This window comes from Clytia hemisphaerica, unplaced genomic scaffold, assembly GCF_902728285.1.
Source record: "Clytia hemisphaerica strain Z4C2 unplaced genomic scaffold, Clytia hemisphaerica genome assembly, whole genome shotgun sequence".
NCBI lineage: Eukaryota > Metazoa > Cnidaria > Hydrozoa > Leptothecata > Clytiidae > Clytia > Clytia hemisphaerica.
The window spans coordinates 144,648-163,063 of record NW_027103977.1 but is presented as its reverse complement, the minus strand read 5'-3'; the positions used below and the strand labels follow the sequence as shown (position 1 = coordinate 163,063).

The 18,416-nt window shown below is 35.2% G+C and overlaps 3 protein-coding genes across 4 annotated transcripts in view; 2 read left to right on the top strand and 1 right to left on the bottom strand.

Moving 5' to 3' along the window:
- The first annotated feature begins 1,392 nt into the window (after positions 1 to 1,392).
- Positions 1,393 to 2,627, top strand: LOC136810821 (uncharacterized). Its single transcript, XM_067067411.1, has 2 exons — positions 1,393 to 1,746; positions 2,029 to 2,627. Exons 1-2 carry the CDS (start codon positions 1,505 to 1,507, stop codon positions 2,240 to 2,242), a joined length of 456 nt encoding a protein of 151 aa, XP_066923512.1. The 5' UTR covers positions 1,393 to 1,504; the 3' UTR covers positions 2,243 to 2,627.
- An 883-nt stretch (positions 2,628 to 3,510) lies between these two features.
- LOC136810820 (probable rRNA-processing protein EBP2) lies at positions 3,511 to 11,254 on the top strand. The gene is made up of 10 exons (XM_067067410.1): positions 3,511 to 3,626; positions 3,979 to 4,050; positions 4,369 to 4,459; positions 4,759 to 4,852; positions 5,609 to 5,732; positions 8,281 to 8,370; positions 8,601 to 8,676; positions 9,799 to 9,874; positions 10,310 to 10,466; positions 10,649 to 11,254. Exons 1-10 carry the CDS (start codon positions 3,561 to 3,563, stop codon positions 10,727 to 10,729), a joined length of 927 nt encoding a protein of 308 aa, XP_066923511.1. The 5' UTR covers positions 3,511 to 3,560; the 3' UTR covers positions 10,730 to 11,254.
- A 3,742-nt stretch (positions 11,255 to 14,996) lies between these two features.
- Positions 14,997 to 18,416, bottom strand: part of LOC136810829 (putative E3 ubiquitin-protein ligase UBR7) — a 16,082-nt gene continuing 12,662 nt past the window's right edge. For both annotated transcript variants that reach the window (XM_067067417.1, XM_067067416.1), the window contains 3 exons: positions 17,671 to 17,830; positions 15,853 to 15,914; positions 14,997 to 15,583 (listed from right to left, as the gene is read on the bottom strand). In XM_067067417.1, coding sequence (XP_066923518.1) covers positions 15,485 to 15,583; positions 15,853 to 15,914; positions 17,671 to 17,830 — 321 coding nt within the window. In that variant the 3' untranslated portion in view covers positions 14,997 to 15,484. The remainder of the gene's footprint in view (positions 15,584 to 15,852; positions 15,915 to 17,670; positions 17,831 to 18,416) is intronic.

The window sequence follows — 18,416 nt, the reverse complement described above, 5'->3', positions numbered from 1 at the left end:
AAGGATTACCGTTACTGTTTGAAGTGGTGTTTTGAGCAATTGGATTGGTCATGCACAGTCAGAACCTCCTTTCACTTTATCGATATTACGCAAACGGCAGTGTGCGCTAAATTATTTTGGTTTCGCTTTTGATTTCAAGCAAAGGTCTTAGCAACAGGGCGCGTGTACATAGCAACGGGCTGGGTAGAAAAATCTAAACATAGAATTCAAAAAAAATACCGATCATTGTATAGAGCACTAAAAAATACCCCCTTTCTATGTTTAGTTTGTTCTACCTTGGATTATAACTGAAAATATCTTCAAAAAACCTTTTTCCGCTATCAGCCTGCGCGTTAATCTTTGCCTGCTTCAATTCTTAGATAATGAATAAGAGAGGTGCGCTTAGCTAAGCCGTACTCGCGGGCGATAAATCTATGTTTACTTATCTTGTATATTTTAGTGGTATTTATCCAATGAAAAGGATGTTGACAAAATATGCACGGCATTGATTATGACATACCGTGAGATTGGGTTACTTGCATCAGTGGAGGCTAACATGCATAGCCCTCAAAAGAATGACCTGGCTGGTCATTAAAATACAACTACACAGCTCCGCTCGCAGCTCTACTCTACCATTATTATTTTTATTTAACTTTGTATTTTAATGACCAGCCAGGTCATTCATTTGAGGGCTATGTTTTCACCAAAATTCAAAATTTCCAAGGCAAGAGAAGAAAATGTATGAATTTCCAAGGCAATTGAATTAAAAAAGGCACAAAAGAGTGGAATTTCCGATGCATTTTGCAAAAGTACATGGATTTTTATTGGAATTCTGACCACCACTGGAAAAGAAAAATTATTTCTGAGGTCGTTCGTTAGACCGGTCCGGGCCGCTAGTTAGTGATTTTTAGTAACGATTACATGAAAAAATTGTTGTAAAAGGATGTCGACTGGGCGATCGGGGCCGGTCTGGGGCCGGTCTAGGACCGGACGCTTCGCAGCGGCAACTAAATTAACTAGACTCGTAGCGGCCTTTTAGTAAATTTTTACCGGTCATTTACCGGTCCTTAAAAGACTGTCTAAAGACCGGTCCCATTTTCAGGTACTTTAAATCGCTTGGGGAGTCACATATATTGCATGCCTTCTTATTGGATTTATTAGCTCTCAGAAATAAATATCACTTATCTCAAGTAGATAAATTGTGATATCTAATGAAAGGACATTCAATATCTGCTTTAATATCTTGTTTCAATATTTATCATAAATCTTAACAATCAGATATTATTTTTATACGGGTAAAATACAAAGTCTAGAGGTGTTTTTTTTTATTGTCATATTATTTATATTATTCATGTCTGAATTATTTGAAAGGTGTTTCTTCACTACAAAAAATGTCAATGTTATCAGGCTTGCATACACCTAAATTTAGAAATATTATTATGCTGTCAAGAATATGTGAAATTTTATTATACATATAATTGACTTTAAGGTATACACTAAGCATATTTGTACATGTAGAAAAACTATGACTTGGGTTAATTTGAATTGGCTTGATGCTGCTATGGAAGAAGCAAAACAGGGCTTACGTGAAGGTGGGATTCCAATTGGAAGTGTTCTTGTTGATCCTGAAACTGGAAATATTGTAGCACGAGGTCACAACCGTAGAATTCAAAATGGTGATCCAACTGCACACGCTGAGATGGAATGCTTCAAAAATGCAGGGCGAAGAAAGGATTGGCATAAGCTGGTTTTAGTTTCTACCTTGAGGTATACCTTTAATTTTAAATGATCATCAGAGCCAGATCACATGATTTCTGCAGTCTCTCACAAGATTTTTTTCTAGTTAGATTCTTAAATTGAAGACTTTTTTTGCACCAAAAGATATCCCTTGTTTATGTGAGAAGCCCAATAGGAGGCAATAAGTTGTTACTTTTTTATTCCACAGTAAATACATGTTGTGTAAAAGTTGTGCTGCCTATGAGAGAAATATCTAAATTTCAGATTTCAGCTTAGTTTTTATTTTCTTTGAAATATTGGTTTGTTCTCTAGTCCCTGTCCAATGTGTAGTGGCACAGCCATTTTGTACAAAGTTCCCCGCATCATTGTTGGAGAAAACATAAATTATACATCGCCTGCTGAGAAATGGCTGACAGAAAGTAAAGTTACGGTGCATTTGGAACAAAATAAAGAATGTATTGACATGATGGAAAATTTTATCAAAACTAAACCTGGACTGTGGAATGAAGATATTCATGATATTTGAAAAAAAATTTGCTTATTTTTCCAACTATTGAGAAAAGTCTGGTTGTTCAAAGTACAGGATACACAGGATTCCTAAAATATTATTTTGAAAACAAACTCGCACATTTTTGTATTATTACTGTAATTATTTTCCAATTTTTAGTCAGCCCAGGTGACTCTTCAAATCAGTTTGACGATTTTTTTCCCGCTGGTCTTCGTTAAGACTTTAAGTTTTAATTCCAATTTCGGATTATTTTCGGGAAACAGGATTTCGGAATTACTTAGCGCGCGAAAATAATTATTCTTAGTGCGAAAATAATTTTTTCTTAGTAAGATAAAATAGGACGAGAAAAACACATAACATAAAAAGACGCGTATAATTAATAATAAGAAAAAAAGAAAAAAAATTCTTTTTTGCATCATATTCAATAGTTAATAAAAGATACTTTTGCATTGTAAATAAAGAAAGAGAACTAATTATAGAGAAAGTGAGTATTAAAGAAATTACTTTTCTTTGAATAATGTTAAGTTGTATACTACTTGTAGAAATTCTTCTATTTGGGTCTTTTATTTTATTGTCATGACAAGACACCCGTCGAGTGTTTTTTATAATCTGATATCTCTGATATAAACTAGACAGGTTCGAGCTGTGAGTCCAATTTTGGACTCACATTTTTAACAGTTGAACAAGCGCAGGACTCACTCACTGAATAAAAATGAGTAAACGACTGGACCACAAAAAATCGCGCTTTTTTCTGAGGCAGTTTGAAAAGAGAAACTAAAACAAGCTTTCATTGGCTAATTCATCAACTGTCATTTTGAGGAGCGAAATTCAAATTCAATACAGCAATGGTATTAATTTGTTTCACCGACTTCTGCTTTGGACGGATCCCACTATGCACCACTACTTTTTTGTCTGAACGTTTCAAGCAAATAGATACGCTCTTTCAAGCTTTTCAGATTTTAACAAAGCTTCTTATTTGTACTTCTAAGCCTTCTAAGCCTTTTGGGCTGACTTTCCAGCGCAGCTGGTTTATTTCAAATAATTTTTGTTCAGTTTTTTATCATGCAATCATATTTTTAGAGTATTTCAATTTTTTCAAATAGTTTTTGTTCAGTTTTTTATCATGCAATCATATTTTTAAAGTATTTGATATTTGCTACTGAAGTTCAAAGATAATTTACAACCAACCATCAGTTCTTGGTTATTTTTATTTCAGAGACCTCTTGATTTTGGATGTTACCTTGATTGGATAAATCATAATGATGATTCTTTGGTATTTTTTTCAGTCAACCACAAAATAACACACAAAGAAAGCAAAGAATTAAATAATTATAAAATGGGAAAAGAAGACAAAGCAGTTCTCTCACACAGCGAAGATGAAGAATCAGACAGCGAAAATGAGGTTTGCTTTTCTGCATTGTTTTTTCTATTGCTATCAACAACAAATGCGGTCCAATTATCTTATTCGATTGTATAAAGATTGAAGATTAAGTGGCACTTAACATGAAGATATTAAATAGTTTAGTAGTTTTTCTATTCCACACTTAAAGGGCCTAATGTAATAAGATCCAAAAATGTCTAAAGTGAGTAGATAGTTTGATAGTTTTTTTTTTATTCAAGTTGCTTTTGTGTGTTGTCACATTTCTAAACTTCAACTAAGAATCGGACTTGCTTATAAACTGGAGTATTTTTTCATAAATTTGGTAAATGTTTTATCTACAATAAATTAAAAATCAATATATGGCCTTTTTCAGTTCTTGGAGGAGAATGAACGTATTTTGGGTGAGGATGAACCAACCGAGAAGAGAGAATTGATCAACAACCAAGTAAGCCTTGTTTTTGTCTATTCTCAGTTTTCTTAGTGTTCTGGAATGTTGGAATGTTTGATGTGAAGAACAAAAAGCTAATGATGTAACAAGTTGGAATTTGTGTTTTAGATAGTCAAACAGTATAAGAAGAAAATTTTCTAAATACTATTCCCCCTTGGCTTTTGGATTTTTCTCTCTCCTCTTCTTTTACCCCCCCCCCCTCTAGATTTACTCCAATTTTCTGGAAAAATTGTTTTACAATATACCTATTTATCAGTGAATTTTCAATGTACTGTAACACACCATCATTATACTCAATGTTTTACTGTTCCTAAGGAATTGATGAAAGTAAGACTTGAAGAATTGAAGAAAGAAATTGATTGGATTGAACGTATGGATGTGACGGTTGACCTCTCTGATTTGCCAGGTAACTATGTTCAACTGGATGATAAACCCCCTAGGCTATATAGTTTCAAGATATTTAAGGCTGCTTAAAACTTTTTCTTGAATTGCAAAACTGCAAAGTTTTCTGTGCAAAATTATCCCTATTAATGTGGGTCAACGTAATTCTTAGGAGTCATCTGGTGTCTATGCTATGCTGTTTGCTTTTTTCTTGATTCCCAGATAATAGCTATATTTTGATATTTCAAAGGTTTGAATTAAATGTCAGACCTTTTGACCTCTGCTTCGCCTGTATAGATTTGAAACATTTCCCTTTACATCAAGGTCTGAACCCGACAGATGAGACAGAGGATGAAAGCAAAAAGACAAATGGTACCAAAGAAGAAGTTGTGGATGACTTTCAACGAGAATTACAATTGTATGTACAGTTTTCTTAAAGTCCTTCAATCTCAAATTTCAACCATTAGAAGAGTTGTAGGAAGAGTTATTGTATGAGATCGATTGTTTGAAGTTACTACTTTGCTGGAGTACTCTTCAAATAACTCCACCTAATTTATGCACCTCCAATGTTTTCCCTTTTAACGAAAAAGGATCGTTTAATCTCCAAGCAGATTCCAATACTCCGCGCATGGCACTTATTCATTCTAAAGGCCATGGCTCCGTAAGAGATTCTGCCCAGGTTGGTGCACTGTTTTGATCTTTTTCATGCAGTTTTGGGATGAATATTTTTGAAAATAAATAATTGCACCATAATCAAAACCCGATCATAAACTTAAACATTAGAACCTGGCCGCATTCGCTTTCGTTTTTAAATCCATCTTTTTGATTAGACGGGAATGTGACGTTCTTTAGTGACGTATTGTGACGTTCTTTAGTGACGTATTTGTCGCTTATTGGGTCACTACCAGTTAGGGTCAGGGTTGGACTCGAGAGTCGCAACTGAGTGCCCTGGACCTATTTAGAGTCACTTTAGGGTCAATTGGAGCCACTGACAAAATTGAAAAACCTCGTTTTTGTAAGATTTTAGATTGCTGCGAATAAGGTCCTTTCTAAGTTTTGAATGTTATGGCTGAAAACCAGGTCAGATCGTCACATTTGCCATATCCACTAAAATAGTCTTTAATTCATATTCTTTTGTCAAGAATTTGTATTCAGTATCCTCAATTTTTTTCAGTTATCGTCAAGCACAAGTATCAGCGAAAGAGGCTTTAAGTAAATTAAGAGATATGGGTGTGCCTACAGAAAGACCGGAAGATTATTTTGCTGAAATGGTCAAATCTGACGCACACATGCAAAAGGTATTTTAGATTACACATTGAAAATTATTTACCAAGACCTATGGTTTCCATTAATTCAAATCCAAATTTTTTGAACGAATGCTGCAAGGTACTTTGAAGCTCTAAATAAATCATATCTCGCCATAGGCTTTAAAAGTGTACACTCCTCAGTGACGTGATATTGGGAAGGGGCTGAGGTTTAGTGAGGGAAATTTTGAAAATTTACGTTCAAGATGGCAATGGTCAATGCCCTCAAAATGAAATCAGACAATTTATCTTTTCTTTTATTTATAGAAGTGTATTTCTCAGGTCTATTGACCTCTATGAAACAATCTTACATCTTTACAATTTATAGATCTTATCATTCTATTCGTCTGTCAATTTTGTTAAAGAGTTTTACAGCTAGGCACCTGGGCCTCTAGCTCACTCTTCTTACAATCATGTTGTTTCGTAAATTTCTTTAAATAGAGTTTAGTCCTAGGACTACCTCTCACTTTCCATATATGACTCTTGTCTTTTTCTTTCGATGTTTTTCTTTTGCTTTATGATGCCATTGTTTTATTATCTCGTGTTCTTTCCTTAAAAAATCGCCTGATACTCTGAAATCATCTTTATCTAGTCTGTGGGCTGATGCATAAGTATTCTAATCCTTTCTTCTTCACTCTCGAGAGTAACTTTTAATGGTCTCCATCGTACATTTCATCTTACGAGCACCTATGCGTTCTACCTTGATTATCGTCACATCGAAACCCATTTGTTGTTTCAGTATTCTTTCTATAAAATCTTTGTCACTCGTTGCTCTTCTTCGTTTTCGTTCGTTTTTCACCTAAATCATGCACCATGATGTTGCACTTGGTTGATTTGAGCCAACGCTCCTCTTCGTTCACTGATTTAATGAAACTTTTTAAGGTCACCTCTTGTTTTTTGTAGATCTTCTTTGGTGACTTCTGCAAATGATTTTTGGACCTACCCCGGTGGGCTGTAGGTCCTATAAATTAACCTCTGTTCGTTCGTTCGTTCGTTCGTTCGTTCGTTCGTTCGTTCGTTCGTTCGTCCGTTCGTCCGTTCGTTACTAGCTTTTCTCGGGATTGGCTCATTAGTTTTTCCTAATTTTTGGCACAAAGATGCAAAATGGTAATGCCCAAAATGTGACGGAGCCCGATTTTCGAAAAAAATTCATTTCCGGCCGAAAATGCCGGAAATATGCCGGAAAAACCGGTTTTTTGGCATTTTCTCGAGATTTCATCATTAGTTTTTTCTGATTTTTTGCACAAAGATGCGTATTAGCAATGCCTAAAACATGGATTAGTCCGATTTTTGAGAAAAATTCTATTCCGGCTGAAAATGCCGGAAATATCCCGGAAATCGCCGTTTTTGCAGATTTTCATTGGACTTATTCCTTATATTTCGTTGTTTTTTCACACAAAAACATTATTTGTAGCAATGCCCACCATCAAGCATGGTTTAATTGTCAATAAAAGTGATTTTTGAAGTCGGAACTTTCTAAAAATCGCCGGAACAGCCTATTTTCGCCGGAAAAACGGTATTTCTTGAATTTCTCGAGCTGTACTTTATATTTTTTCATGAAATTTTGCACACTGATGCAAAATGACAATACCTAAAATGTGACGGAGCCCGATTTTCGAAAAATAGTTTTTCCCGGCCGAAAATGCCAGAAATATGCCGGAAAACCGTTTTTTTTTACATTTTCTCGAGTTTTCATCTTTAGCTTTTTCTGATTTTTTGCAGAAAGATGCGTATTTGCAATGCTCAAAACATGGCCGAGTTCGATTTTTGAGAAAAAATTTTTTCCGGTTGAAAATGCCGGAAATCGCCGTCTTTGCAGATTTTCATTATATGTTTTCCTTGTATTTCTATGTTCTTCACACAAAAACATTATTGATAACAATGCTCACCATCAAGCATGATTCAATTGTCAATAAAACTGATTTTTGCGACCAGAACTTTCTATTAATTTTTCCCTACAACCCTTCCCTCTCCCCCCATCAACAATCAATGATGAATTTTTTGCGTTATGCATTTTCGCTAAACGATATATTTTCTGACTGATTTTTTTCTCCTCGCATTGCTATCTAACTTTCATCATCAGGTAGGTCCATTCAGCATCTAGCTTGTTTTTTTTTGTTTCTGTGTTGTAGAGCTGTGTTTCAGATCGTTTGTTGTTCCGTTCTTTGTTTACGTCTTTTTTATTCATAAGCTTCTCGACTTTCGTTTCTAGAGAGGTTATTCTCTCGTTGAAACCTAATTTCAATCCATGATGTTCATCTTTATCTGCTTGTTTTAATCCTCTCGAGAGTTATTGTAACACAATTTCCACATTCGAAGCGTCGGCTTTTATATTGCAGACAAAGCTGAATCTGATAGGCCGGGAGCTCAGAGCAAGCATAATGAACAAGTCTATCACATCTCCTACACATTGTTAGAATTTTCGTTGATTTCCGCCATATTGTTGCATTTTCAAGATCATCTCAGAAACTTTATAAAAAATGTATTTCTCAAAAGAGCACTCTATTCATCGCCGGTTCGATTTCTCTTTGATTCTTTTTAGATACGACAAAAAATGTTGAGTAAAAAAGAAGCTATCGAGAAATCTGAGAAGGCCAAGAAACAAAGAACACTAAAGAAATATGGAAAACAGGTAGGGTACTCAAATTAGAATATTAATCTTGACATAAACTGTATTGAAAAATTGGAATATTTTTTTATGATATATATTTCTGTTCTCTTCTTCTTGTGTTTCTCTGCACAATTCAAAGTGCTCAATACATAAGTAGAGCTTGATATATTTCTGTTCTCTATATATTTCCTGGTTCAACCTTTTACGTTTTCTATTTCTGTTGTATTTTCAATTGTTTTTTTTTTGTACAGATACAACACCAAGTGCTACAAAAAAGACAACAAGATAAAAAGAAAATGCTACAGGCTGTCGATCACCTAAAAAAGAGTATGTAATACTTCAATCTTTTCGACCCTTATCAAGAGATTCTCACATAACGAATTTCTTCAAGACATTTCGAAATGAATTTCTCCGCAAAAACAATAAAACTTAAGGTTTTTCCTTTCAAGCCTTTCAAGAGGAAGCACTCCTATCTAAATGCAAAAAAAAATTTAAAGTACATACCTGGACATATATCCGGATATACAATTAAAAAATAAAATAGCCGCCTTCTTATTCACCGTTCAACACATAATCGAAACAATTTTCCTTCGAAAATACAAGGGACTTTCATTCAAGGGAATACAATACAGTAAAACCTCTAATTAACGGACACTCTAAAAGGTGGACACCTCTGATTAGCGGACAATTTCATTTTCCCCGGCCAAAACCCCTATTTTAGCTCTCCAATTAGCGAACATTGAATATCAAACGAGTCACAGACGTCCAAAATCGAAAAGAAATTTTTAGATATTTGTATTTCAAGCACTTATTAGTCCTATTATTCAAATTATTTCTACAAATTTCCAGTTTTCCCTTGACCCATTCAACGAATTTAGGTGGGCCAAAGTAATCATAAATCACTGGTACTTCAAGTCCGCACCCACCACCTCGATTTAACCTCTTGCCAGTCACTAACTCGAGCTCTGATTCCAATTCTTCTATGGCCTAGTGTCTGCAGATAAGTACTTAATACCCCAATTTTGTATTTTCGACACCCTGGGATGGCCTAATTTCAAAATTGGAGCTCCGAGATCAAAAGTTTCTAAAAAGCGGACACTTCTAATTAGCGGACACTAACCCCTTTCCCCGATGGTGTCCGCTAATTAGAGGTTCCACTGTACATGAAATTTTCTTACGAAAATACAGGGAGTTTTCCTACGAAAGTACAAGCAATTTTCCTTTAAAAATACATCGAAATTTTCCTACGTAAATACGAAGAATTTTCTTTCCAAAATAAAGGGATTTTTTTATAAAAACAAGCGATTTCTCTTCAAAAATACAAAGAATTTCCCTGAAAGGATAGCCGAAGAACAAAGATACTTTTCAAAACAGGGAATTTTGTTTCGAAAATATACGGAGGAGAGAAACTATTGTTTGCTTATAATAGACCTCTACTTTTGTTTTTAGACAAAGGTAAATTGGAGAAATTATCCGGCAAAGATGACATGTTCGATATTAACACTGGTGACCGTAATCAAAACAAGTGAGTAGGTTAATCAAATATCGGATTGAATTTGGTTCAGTCACGTCATCTATTTTAGAATTTGAAATGATTTCATTATGTTATAATGTTAGACTTTTAGACATCAGGGGTGCGAGAATGATAAAGAGAATTACGATTGAGTCACGGTATTATTTCTCGATCTTGTCATTGTTGGACTTTCTATGATGCAGTTTGTTTAAATTAGTTTTTAAGATTTACTTCGCTTATTTCAAAATGATTTGAACCTGATGTGAGAAGCAAACATGTTAAGCAATTCTTGAGAACTGAAAAATTTTAACGATTGCGCCTAATTTATGGACCCCTTCATTCACTCTCCCTTGTTCCTTAAAGACATTTCGAATTGATGAATGACTAAAAAGTGTTAACGATTTCGTATTTATGTGACCTAATCTCTCTATCCCTTCCTTCTTTCAGACAATCTGGAGGTTTAAAACGAAAACGTAAAGACGATAAGTTTGGTTTTGGTGGTCAAAAGAAAAAATTCAAGAAGAATTCCGCCCAAAGCTCCGCCAACGCCATGTCTGATTTCAAACGCAATGTTCACGGCAAGAAAGCTGGATCAGGAAAACCAGTGAGTTGAAATTGTTGATTGCCTCTTACATTAATAATTTTCACGAATCAGCAAACGTCAGTTGAAAAGGCCTTGAAAGCGCAATTTTTCCGTCAAAAATTGCACACTGACCAGGGACATAGTAGTTCTACGGTCTGTATCAATGAAACTATACAATAAATTTCCATTCGATTTCTTTGTAGGGCGGTAAATCAAGAGGCGGTAAACCACCACAGAAACGATTGGGAAAATCTCGTCGAAATAAAAACAAAAGTAAGAACTAACGAACGAAGCAGAAAGGTGTCGTTTTATTTGAGGTGAAGGATCGTGGACAGTATCATGAAAAGTCGATAACGTCGAACTACCTCAATTGAGAAATTCACGGTATAAATATAAGTACGGTATAAATGGATGCAAAAATCAAAAATTGGATTTGTTGGTTCCTTGGGAAATATAGCAAAGAAAATCTATCCTCTGGGTGTCAAATAGGTTTGCTAAACAAGCTTTATTCTTAATAAGATATGACGCATTTAATAAGCCAAACATTTTCCTTCGAATTTTAGTTTTACAAGATTTTAAATCCTGTTTAAATATCGCTTAACTAAGCTTTAAAAGTGTCCGAGTCAGTTTTTAAAGAAAAACCGATGAAATAGATTTTCATGATTCGATTTCGCCCGGTCATAGAATTTATATTTTATCAAAATCATGCTATTTTATCAAGGAAATAGTTTTTGTAAACTTCATTTTTATAGGAATGAGATATTTTTATTGATGGACAAAGAACAGATGAAAAGTTATTAGCTTTAAAATCGAAATCGACTTCCCTATTGCCTCCTACTGCATCCGATATTTCAAACTACCCATTTTGCCGTCGGAAAAATGGACTCAAAAGTTTATCGTTCTTGTATCATTGACTTTCCGGGATATTTCTGCTATCTTTTCTGGTATAGTCGGCTGATGATTGGTAAGGGTTTTTCTAGAAGCAGGAAGAAATAAAACTCATATAAGTTTTTTTTATAAGAGCATCCAAAATTTTTGAGTTTTAAGCTTAAAAATGTTCTTAACATGTTCTTATTTTTATCGCCATTTTTTGAGCATTTTTGACCATTTTCCTAAGAAATTGGGTGTTTTAGAGTCCGTGAAGCCTTCGATATTCTTAACTTGTTGTCTTAATATTTTTGGCCATTGAAGTCTTATGTTTATGATTGGTCTATTGGTAGTAGAATTTTAGCCTGGAAAGTGGAATCTTACCCAAAACGGAGGTAGGCATGTAATTCTTAAAAGTTCAAACTATAAAAGAAGATTTTCAATTAGCTTGTATTAGGTTGTATTTCTATTCAAATTGGAGTGTCCATTAGAACTTTGAAACATTGCATCATTGTTGACCGCCGCCATCTTCTTCTGTTTCGCCTTCAGATGAATCTGAAACATCCAATGTTGGTTGATTACCTAACGCCCTCGAGCGATCATGGGGCGGCATGGGCGGTGATGAAACAGCTGATACACGCTGTTCTTCGCCTTCATTTGTCTCTGGTGCAGGACGGATGGGCGGGAATGGCGTATCAGCGCCCATTCTCATCATTTCACGTGGATTAGCTGGAAGAGTTTCGTTTTGAACAACTTCTCTTTGTTCCTGGTAATCGCCCACGCGGACGATTTCGTACGCTGTGTAACAATCCACTGATTCTCCTGAGCTCAGAAAGATGTCTTGACAAACGATGAAATCTCGGTTTTCCACATGGTTGCGATACAACCGGAATCTGATAGTTGGGAAATATCGATAAGTGATGTGTACTTTCCTGTTCTCTAATGTTTTCAAGTAGTAACCACGTCGACGGAAAAACTCTCCATTGTGTTGACCGCGTGGGCTACGAGCGGTCTTGAGACCGAAATGACGGATGTTATAGATGGGCTGTGATGCGATTTTACTGAAACTTTTCCGGTGCCAGGGTGAAGGTAACATGAAGATGAGATACTCCACCAGGGCGGCATTCTGAACGCCCACTAAATGATATTCACCCATTGCACATTGATATTTCACGACACGTTTCGTCGGGAAGCATTCGGCCGTTCGCATATTGAACCGAGAACTGAATCGGTGCATGATACTCGGTGTTTCTTCGTGTGTTTTGAAAGTCGCAAACCGAATTCTCCACCTGTTCTGATCGAAGATTTGCATCACTTCATTGACATCTAACCGCTCTGATCCTGACGGTGAGCTCTGATTAAACCATGCACGAAGCGTGTGCTTGTAATCAGAAATGTCAGCTATAAGTAGGAATCCACAATGGCGCCATGTTCTCAAACAAAGATTTTTCCATAACAAATCGTCATATGCGAATAAACGCGCGGCGTGTGATGCTCCAGCGAATTTACATAATTGCTCTGCTGTAAGATAACGTAGAATTTGAAATGTAATTTCCTTTGGTAGATATTCGAGGAAATTGCATCCTTGAGATTGATTGTTCGTCTTCTTATTGCCTTGAAGACATTTCATATTTGGTGTGTTAGAGTGTACATTTGGTGGATTGAAATTCTGATAATATTGTAACTGTAAAGTCATTGCACCTTGTTTCAAAAGGAACGATTTCTGTCGAACGTAAGTAACATCTTCACGTCTGTTGCGTGAACGTTTGCTGAAGTAAACACAGTATTCTTGCTCTACTGTTTCGTCCAGATCTTGATCAGGGTCGCCGTTCAAAACACGGTACTCACTCTGTGGGAATAAACGACTCGGTGTTCGCTGCTGTACGGTCGCCATGTTGCGTGAGTGCCGTACTGACGCTTTGTGGTGTCTTCTCGAAAAAATGTTGAGTAAAAGATGATATCGGTGCAAAAGAGTGTTACATTTCTGATAAGTTAGAATTGTGTTGGTATATTTGTGATTTGAACTTCCTTTTGTGAGGTTGGTTGTTTTGGAAGTGTCAAAGTTTACAACTTTTAATATCGTGTAAAGAAATATTTGACGTCACAATACTTTTGTGCGTAGTATGTACGTCAGTTTTAGAATCCAAACATCGGAAGAGAGTTTGCGGAAAGGATTTGTTATTCAGGGCAATCTCGTACCCAGGGCCACTTGCACTCATATTACTGATGAACGTAATACAATCGTGATTATTTTAACAAGTTTTAATTCAGGGGTGTAAGGAAAAAATGAAGTGCAACTGTCACGTATCATATGGTTCAAAGCTGCTCAAACTTTCAAAAGGATTTCGGAAATTTTTTGCTATTTGTAAGAACATAATTTTATCTCATATTCCGATGGTGGCGGCCACCCACGCTAAAGCTCTAAAGGAGAGGGCCAATTTCCCATCGAAGAGGAACGATAGTCAGCCTCTTAGATGTGCTGCATCGTCCCCGTCGGGTTATACTATCCTTGCGTGTAAACCTAAAAAATTTTCGGTTGGACTCACCAATCCCCGAAAACGAGGGCTGGGTTACCAGACCTCCCGTTGCAAAATCCTTGACGTGGTCTTGTAAAATTCCGTAATCTAACTTCCAGATGTTGAAAATTTCCCGGCCTTCAATGCTTTTTAGCCAAATTTCGAGATATCTCCTTGATTTAAAATCGACGCAGAATATCACGTTGTACGAAAAGAAAGAACGGCGAGAGTTCTGATTTAAAGGCTTTAATGATTATAGCCGGTATGGTACGCCATGAATTTATTATAGACACTGGATAAACAACAAGTTAGGTTTTCATTGATTTCTCATGTCCTAGCCTTGTCGGCAGTAATGACATTATTAATCACTTTTCCCATCAAAAAACGGTCTTCCAATTCCTCCCAAATGAGAATTTAATTCCTGAGAGAGGCAAACGCATCAAAGTAATTGCTAAATTATGTGTCGTTATATGACGTTTCATATTCAAGTTGCAAGAAATATGTGAAAAACATTGTATCTCAATTTTGTGAAGAAAAATATCAAGTAGAGAAACGACGGTACAAAAGAAATTTTCAACTTTAACCTTAATGAAACCACCGATCCACGGCGGGCCTCCAATAGATTTTCATACCAATGTGAAGCCAACACACTCAAGTGTTATTCTTAGCCCTTTTCAGAAAAGTGTTAGAAAGATATTTTCAAGTTAAAATTCAGTATGCATCCGTTCAGTACTTTAGTTTTTGGAAATACGGCCCGTCACATACCAGGTCCTTTGCCCTTAAGGGAGTTTGTTTCGGTTAATTGCTGATAAAAAAATCTGCATAATTAGCATGATGTGTCTAGATTCTTTTGTTTTGATTTAGTTTTGAGTCTATTTATGCGTAAACTTTAGGGGCTTTTATTTTGGGAACACCTCACTCAGACCACAAGATACATATTTTCTTGCTAAGTTTTCCTAGCAATTCTAATGAACGTGAAGGAGGAACAAACATTTGCTTCACCAATCATAGAGGACATAAGTCAAAGGTCAAAGAGACCCGATATTAGGTGGCATTTTTTCAAGGGAACAAAGATAACATTAAGGGGATTTCGAGCTTTTGATGAAATCTTTGTTAAAATTACTTCCCGAGATTTTGAAAGGAATTTTGAAAGAAGAGAATGGATCAGTAATTTTTTTGAAGCGCAAATTTTTTATTTACAAAACTTAAAAACCAAGAAAAATGCAAAAATATAATACAAAGATCAGTCAAAAATTTAAATTGTTTAGCGTTGACAAAAATATCTAAACCACAGGCACATAAACAGATAGCTTATTCTAGCTTTGAACAATTTGCATACATGAAAATACAAAAGTTCATCCAGGTTCATTCCACAAGTGAGAGCTTGCATCTCAGAACCTCATCATTTTCATGGATCTGAATACAATTTACAACTTTATGAATATCACTAATCGAAGTTCCGGATTGAAAATTTTAATTTTCATCTTCACAACAAAACATAACAAAAGCACAAGCCTGAATGGCTTCACGGTGGCTTTTAAGTAAGCGATGTGACTTTAAATTCTCTCTTTTCGTCAAAGCCATCTCTGTTTCCATTTTTAAATATTTCCAAATTCATGACAACATCCATGAGAACAAAGCAATCACGGTACATGTTTATTTACACGAACCCGGCGGTAATCCATTATTCGAACGTTCGCGTCTCTTTTTATTCAAATCTTCGAAAAAGTTTTCAATATCTTCTTTCTTCACCACCTGAAAGAACAACAAACAACAAATGAAAACTACTAAATTATAATACAACACAACTTACCATCAGATTTATCCTAGTGCGTGAGTCTACTAGCTTAGATTTCTACACTATCCACTCACGAGTCTTGCAGAAAAGTGAATACAATATCCAATTTATAAAGAAGGCTAAACACATTTGCAATCTGTTTTATACGAGTTTGAATAAGTTAATTTCATACTCAAAGTATGAAAGTATTTTCTTCAGAAAATCTGTATAAATAACAAAAACATACCTGGTCTGTTTTAGAAAATCCTTCCAGAAAACCGTGAAGTTTCTCCTTCAAATCTTGATAACCTGAAAAGGAAACAATATAAATATTGTGACTCTGACATCATGAAAAATGGGCGAGTTACTTTCTCTAACTTAAAATTTATCCCAATTTAAGGATGAGTCAAATTATGGGACTGTGAAATAGAAAAGTTACCTTTATTCACAATTCATTACGTAATGTTTTATACGGAATCAACCAAAATACCCCGTTTGCCACTACTAGGTTAATTTTTCAAAATTCAAAATTAGTTTCAAACGCCCGGTCTTTTTTGGGCGTTTCCGTATAAAACATTACGTCATGAATACAATCAATAAGGTACATAAACTCTATAGTATATGGCCCCCAAAACGGAGACGGCCCCCAAAACGGAGGTTTTCATTAAAATGAATATTCTGACTTGCATATTTATCAGAATTAAATGATTTTTGTCTATTTTGAAAGAATGATGGTTATACTTAAAAATGAGCATGTTTTTGCTGGTTTGAGACAGATTCAAAATAACATATTTGCGTCTAAAGGAGCTATTTTAACACCAAAATTAGATAAAAATTGCATATAACTCACTCTAGCTCCTTGGATATTGAAAATAAGTTATGAAAACGGGGTATAGGAAACTTTCTACACCTAATGCCGTTCAGAAAATGCAAATACATCTGTGACTTTAGAGGCTGGGTAAAAGATATAGCATCTTGAAGGTCAACCAGTATTTTGGAGCCCTAGAATCAGCATTGACAAAACCGAAAATTCTAAATATGAGAAAAAGCAAAAAATCTTGGAATTCTATTCCTATCACCTTGAGTTAATAGTTATAACAAAATTAAATTATATATAAAATTTTCGTAATCAGCAAAAACGGCAAATTCTGTCATTGTTATGCAAAATATAGGAGAAAATATCTTAAAGCTTAATTTTCAGTTTTCAGTTAGCTTTTTTCTAAATTTCACAGCATATTCCATAATGAATGGAACTATTTTCAAAAGAGAATTGTTTTCAAAAACTTGATTAAGATGTTGTTAAATCAATAGTCATTGAAAATTTCTAAATTTCTGTTTGGACTGCAATAATCGAAAATCGTGAAATGATAAAAATCATAAATTTGACATCCATCGGTCGTAAATTAATGGAAAACACAAATATGTTCATAGTTTTTCCCCGTAACACTGGGCTTAATAATTTGATTTAACTACACACCGTTTTGGGGGCCCCAAACCTGCATTTTGACCACCAGGGGGATACTGTAAAAAGTTTTATCAAATAAATTTATGCCAAAAACCCTCTAAATCATATTTCAAAACTATGGTCAAAATTTTGTATTCATATCTTAAAGATATCTCGAGAAATCGCTAAAATCGCAAACCTCCGTTTTGGGGGCCATTAGAAAAAAGCTACCTATCTTTAAGCGATTGAAAAATATTGTTGAAATTGAAATTTTTGAAAAAGAACTTCCAGGAAATAAAGTAGAGATGTTAAATGTTTTCATGCAGCAAAATTTTTAAAATTTTTCTCTAGATTTGAGAGAAATTTCAAATTTGATCGCCGTTTTGGGGGCCACATACTGTATCATGATATTGAGACAGGGATGCCATACATGTTGATTTAGAACTACAAATAGCCTGCACAAAAATGCCACCGTTTTAAAAGCCTGTTGAAATTTTCCAAATATTCGGCACCCCCTGGTAAAACCTAATGGTAGGTAAAAGATGGCAAAAAAGACACAATAAATGAAACACTCGTAAAGCTATGGACGCTCGCAAGCTCTTTGCGGAAAACATTACCTACCTCTCATGAGTTCAACTTGCTGTACTCGATTCATTTGCGAGATCTGATCAGCAGCACTCTCCATAACCCTGCTCGAATTTTCTTTTCCTTTCTTTTCATACACTGCAATGGTATCTTCATCGCTCGTCAAAAAGCCCAACCCTTTTTCTTCGTACATTGCCTGATTATGAAGAAAGGAGGAGTTGTATCCAGAATATTTTGTGTCAAAGTATGCCATGTCATATTGGATTAAAACAAAAATTTAAAAATTCATGTAACAATTTTATTTCTTTCGAAGCTTTTCTTTTTCATATTTTTTTGTTTAGACGTAAATCTTTAACAAATGCAAGGCATATATAGAAGCGCCCTTTATTAATCTGTCTATCTAGCGAAAAAGGAAAAATTTTCACTTCTCGGAAACCTTCCTTCTCTCAAGGGCATCCAAAAATACAAGACAACGAGTATAACTGAAGATCTAACACCAGATGAAAGAAAGAACGTAAGGGAACTATCGTTCAAAGCTAAAACTAGAAATGAGAATGATAACTCTGATATCTATAAATGGAGAGTTCGAGGGGACTCAAAAAACGGATTCGACATCATCAAGGTCAAAATCAGATCCCAAACAAAGAAGACAGACACGAAGAATGTAGTATTCGCCAAGAATCTTACTCAAACGAAAACAATCGGAGAACAATAATTCAAGAAAACCATAACGTAAATCAAGTAGATAATGTTGAAATAAAGATCAACGAAATCAGGATCTT

Coding starts and splice junctions, on each gene's coding strand:
- LOC136810821 (XM_067067411.1), top strand. CDS start 1,505: ATGACTTGGGTTAATTTGAATTGGCTTGATGCTGCTATGGAAGAAGCA. Junction 1,747..2,028: donor GTTTTAGTTTCTACCTTGAG/GTATACCTTTAA, acceptor TTTGTTCTCTAG/TCCCTGTCCAATGTGTAGTG.
- LOC136810820 (XM_067067410.1), top strand. CDS start 3,561: ATGGGAAAAGAAGACAAAGCAGTTCTCTCACACAGCGAAGATGAAGAA. Junction 3,627..3,978: donor AATCAGACAGCGAAAATGAG/GTTTGCTTTTCT, acceptor GGCCTTTTTCAG/TTCTTGGAGGAGAATGAACG. Junction 4,460..4,758: donor TGACCTCTCTGATTTGCCAG/GTAACTATGTTC, acceptor CTTTACATCAAG/GTCTGAACCCGACAGATGAG.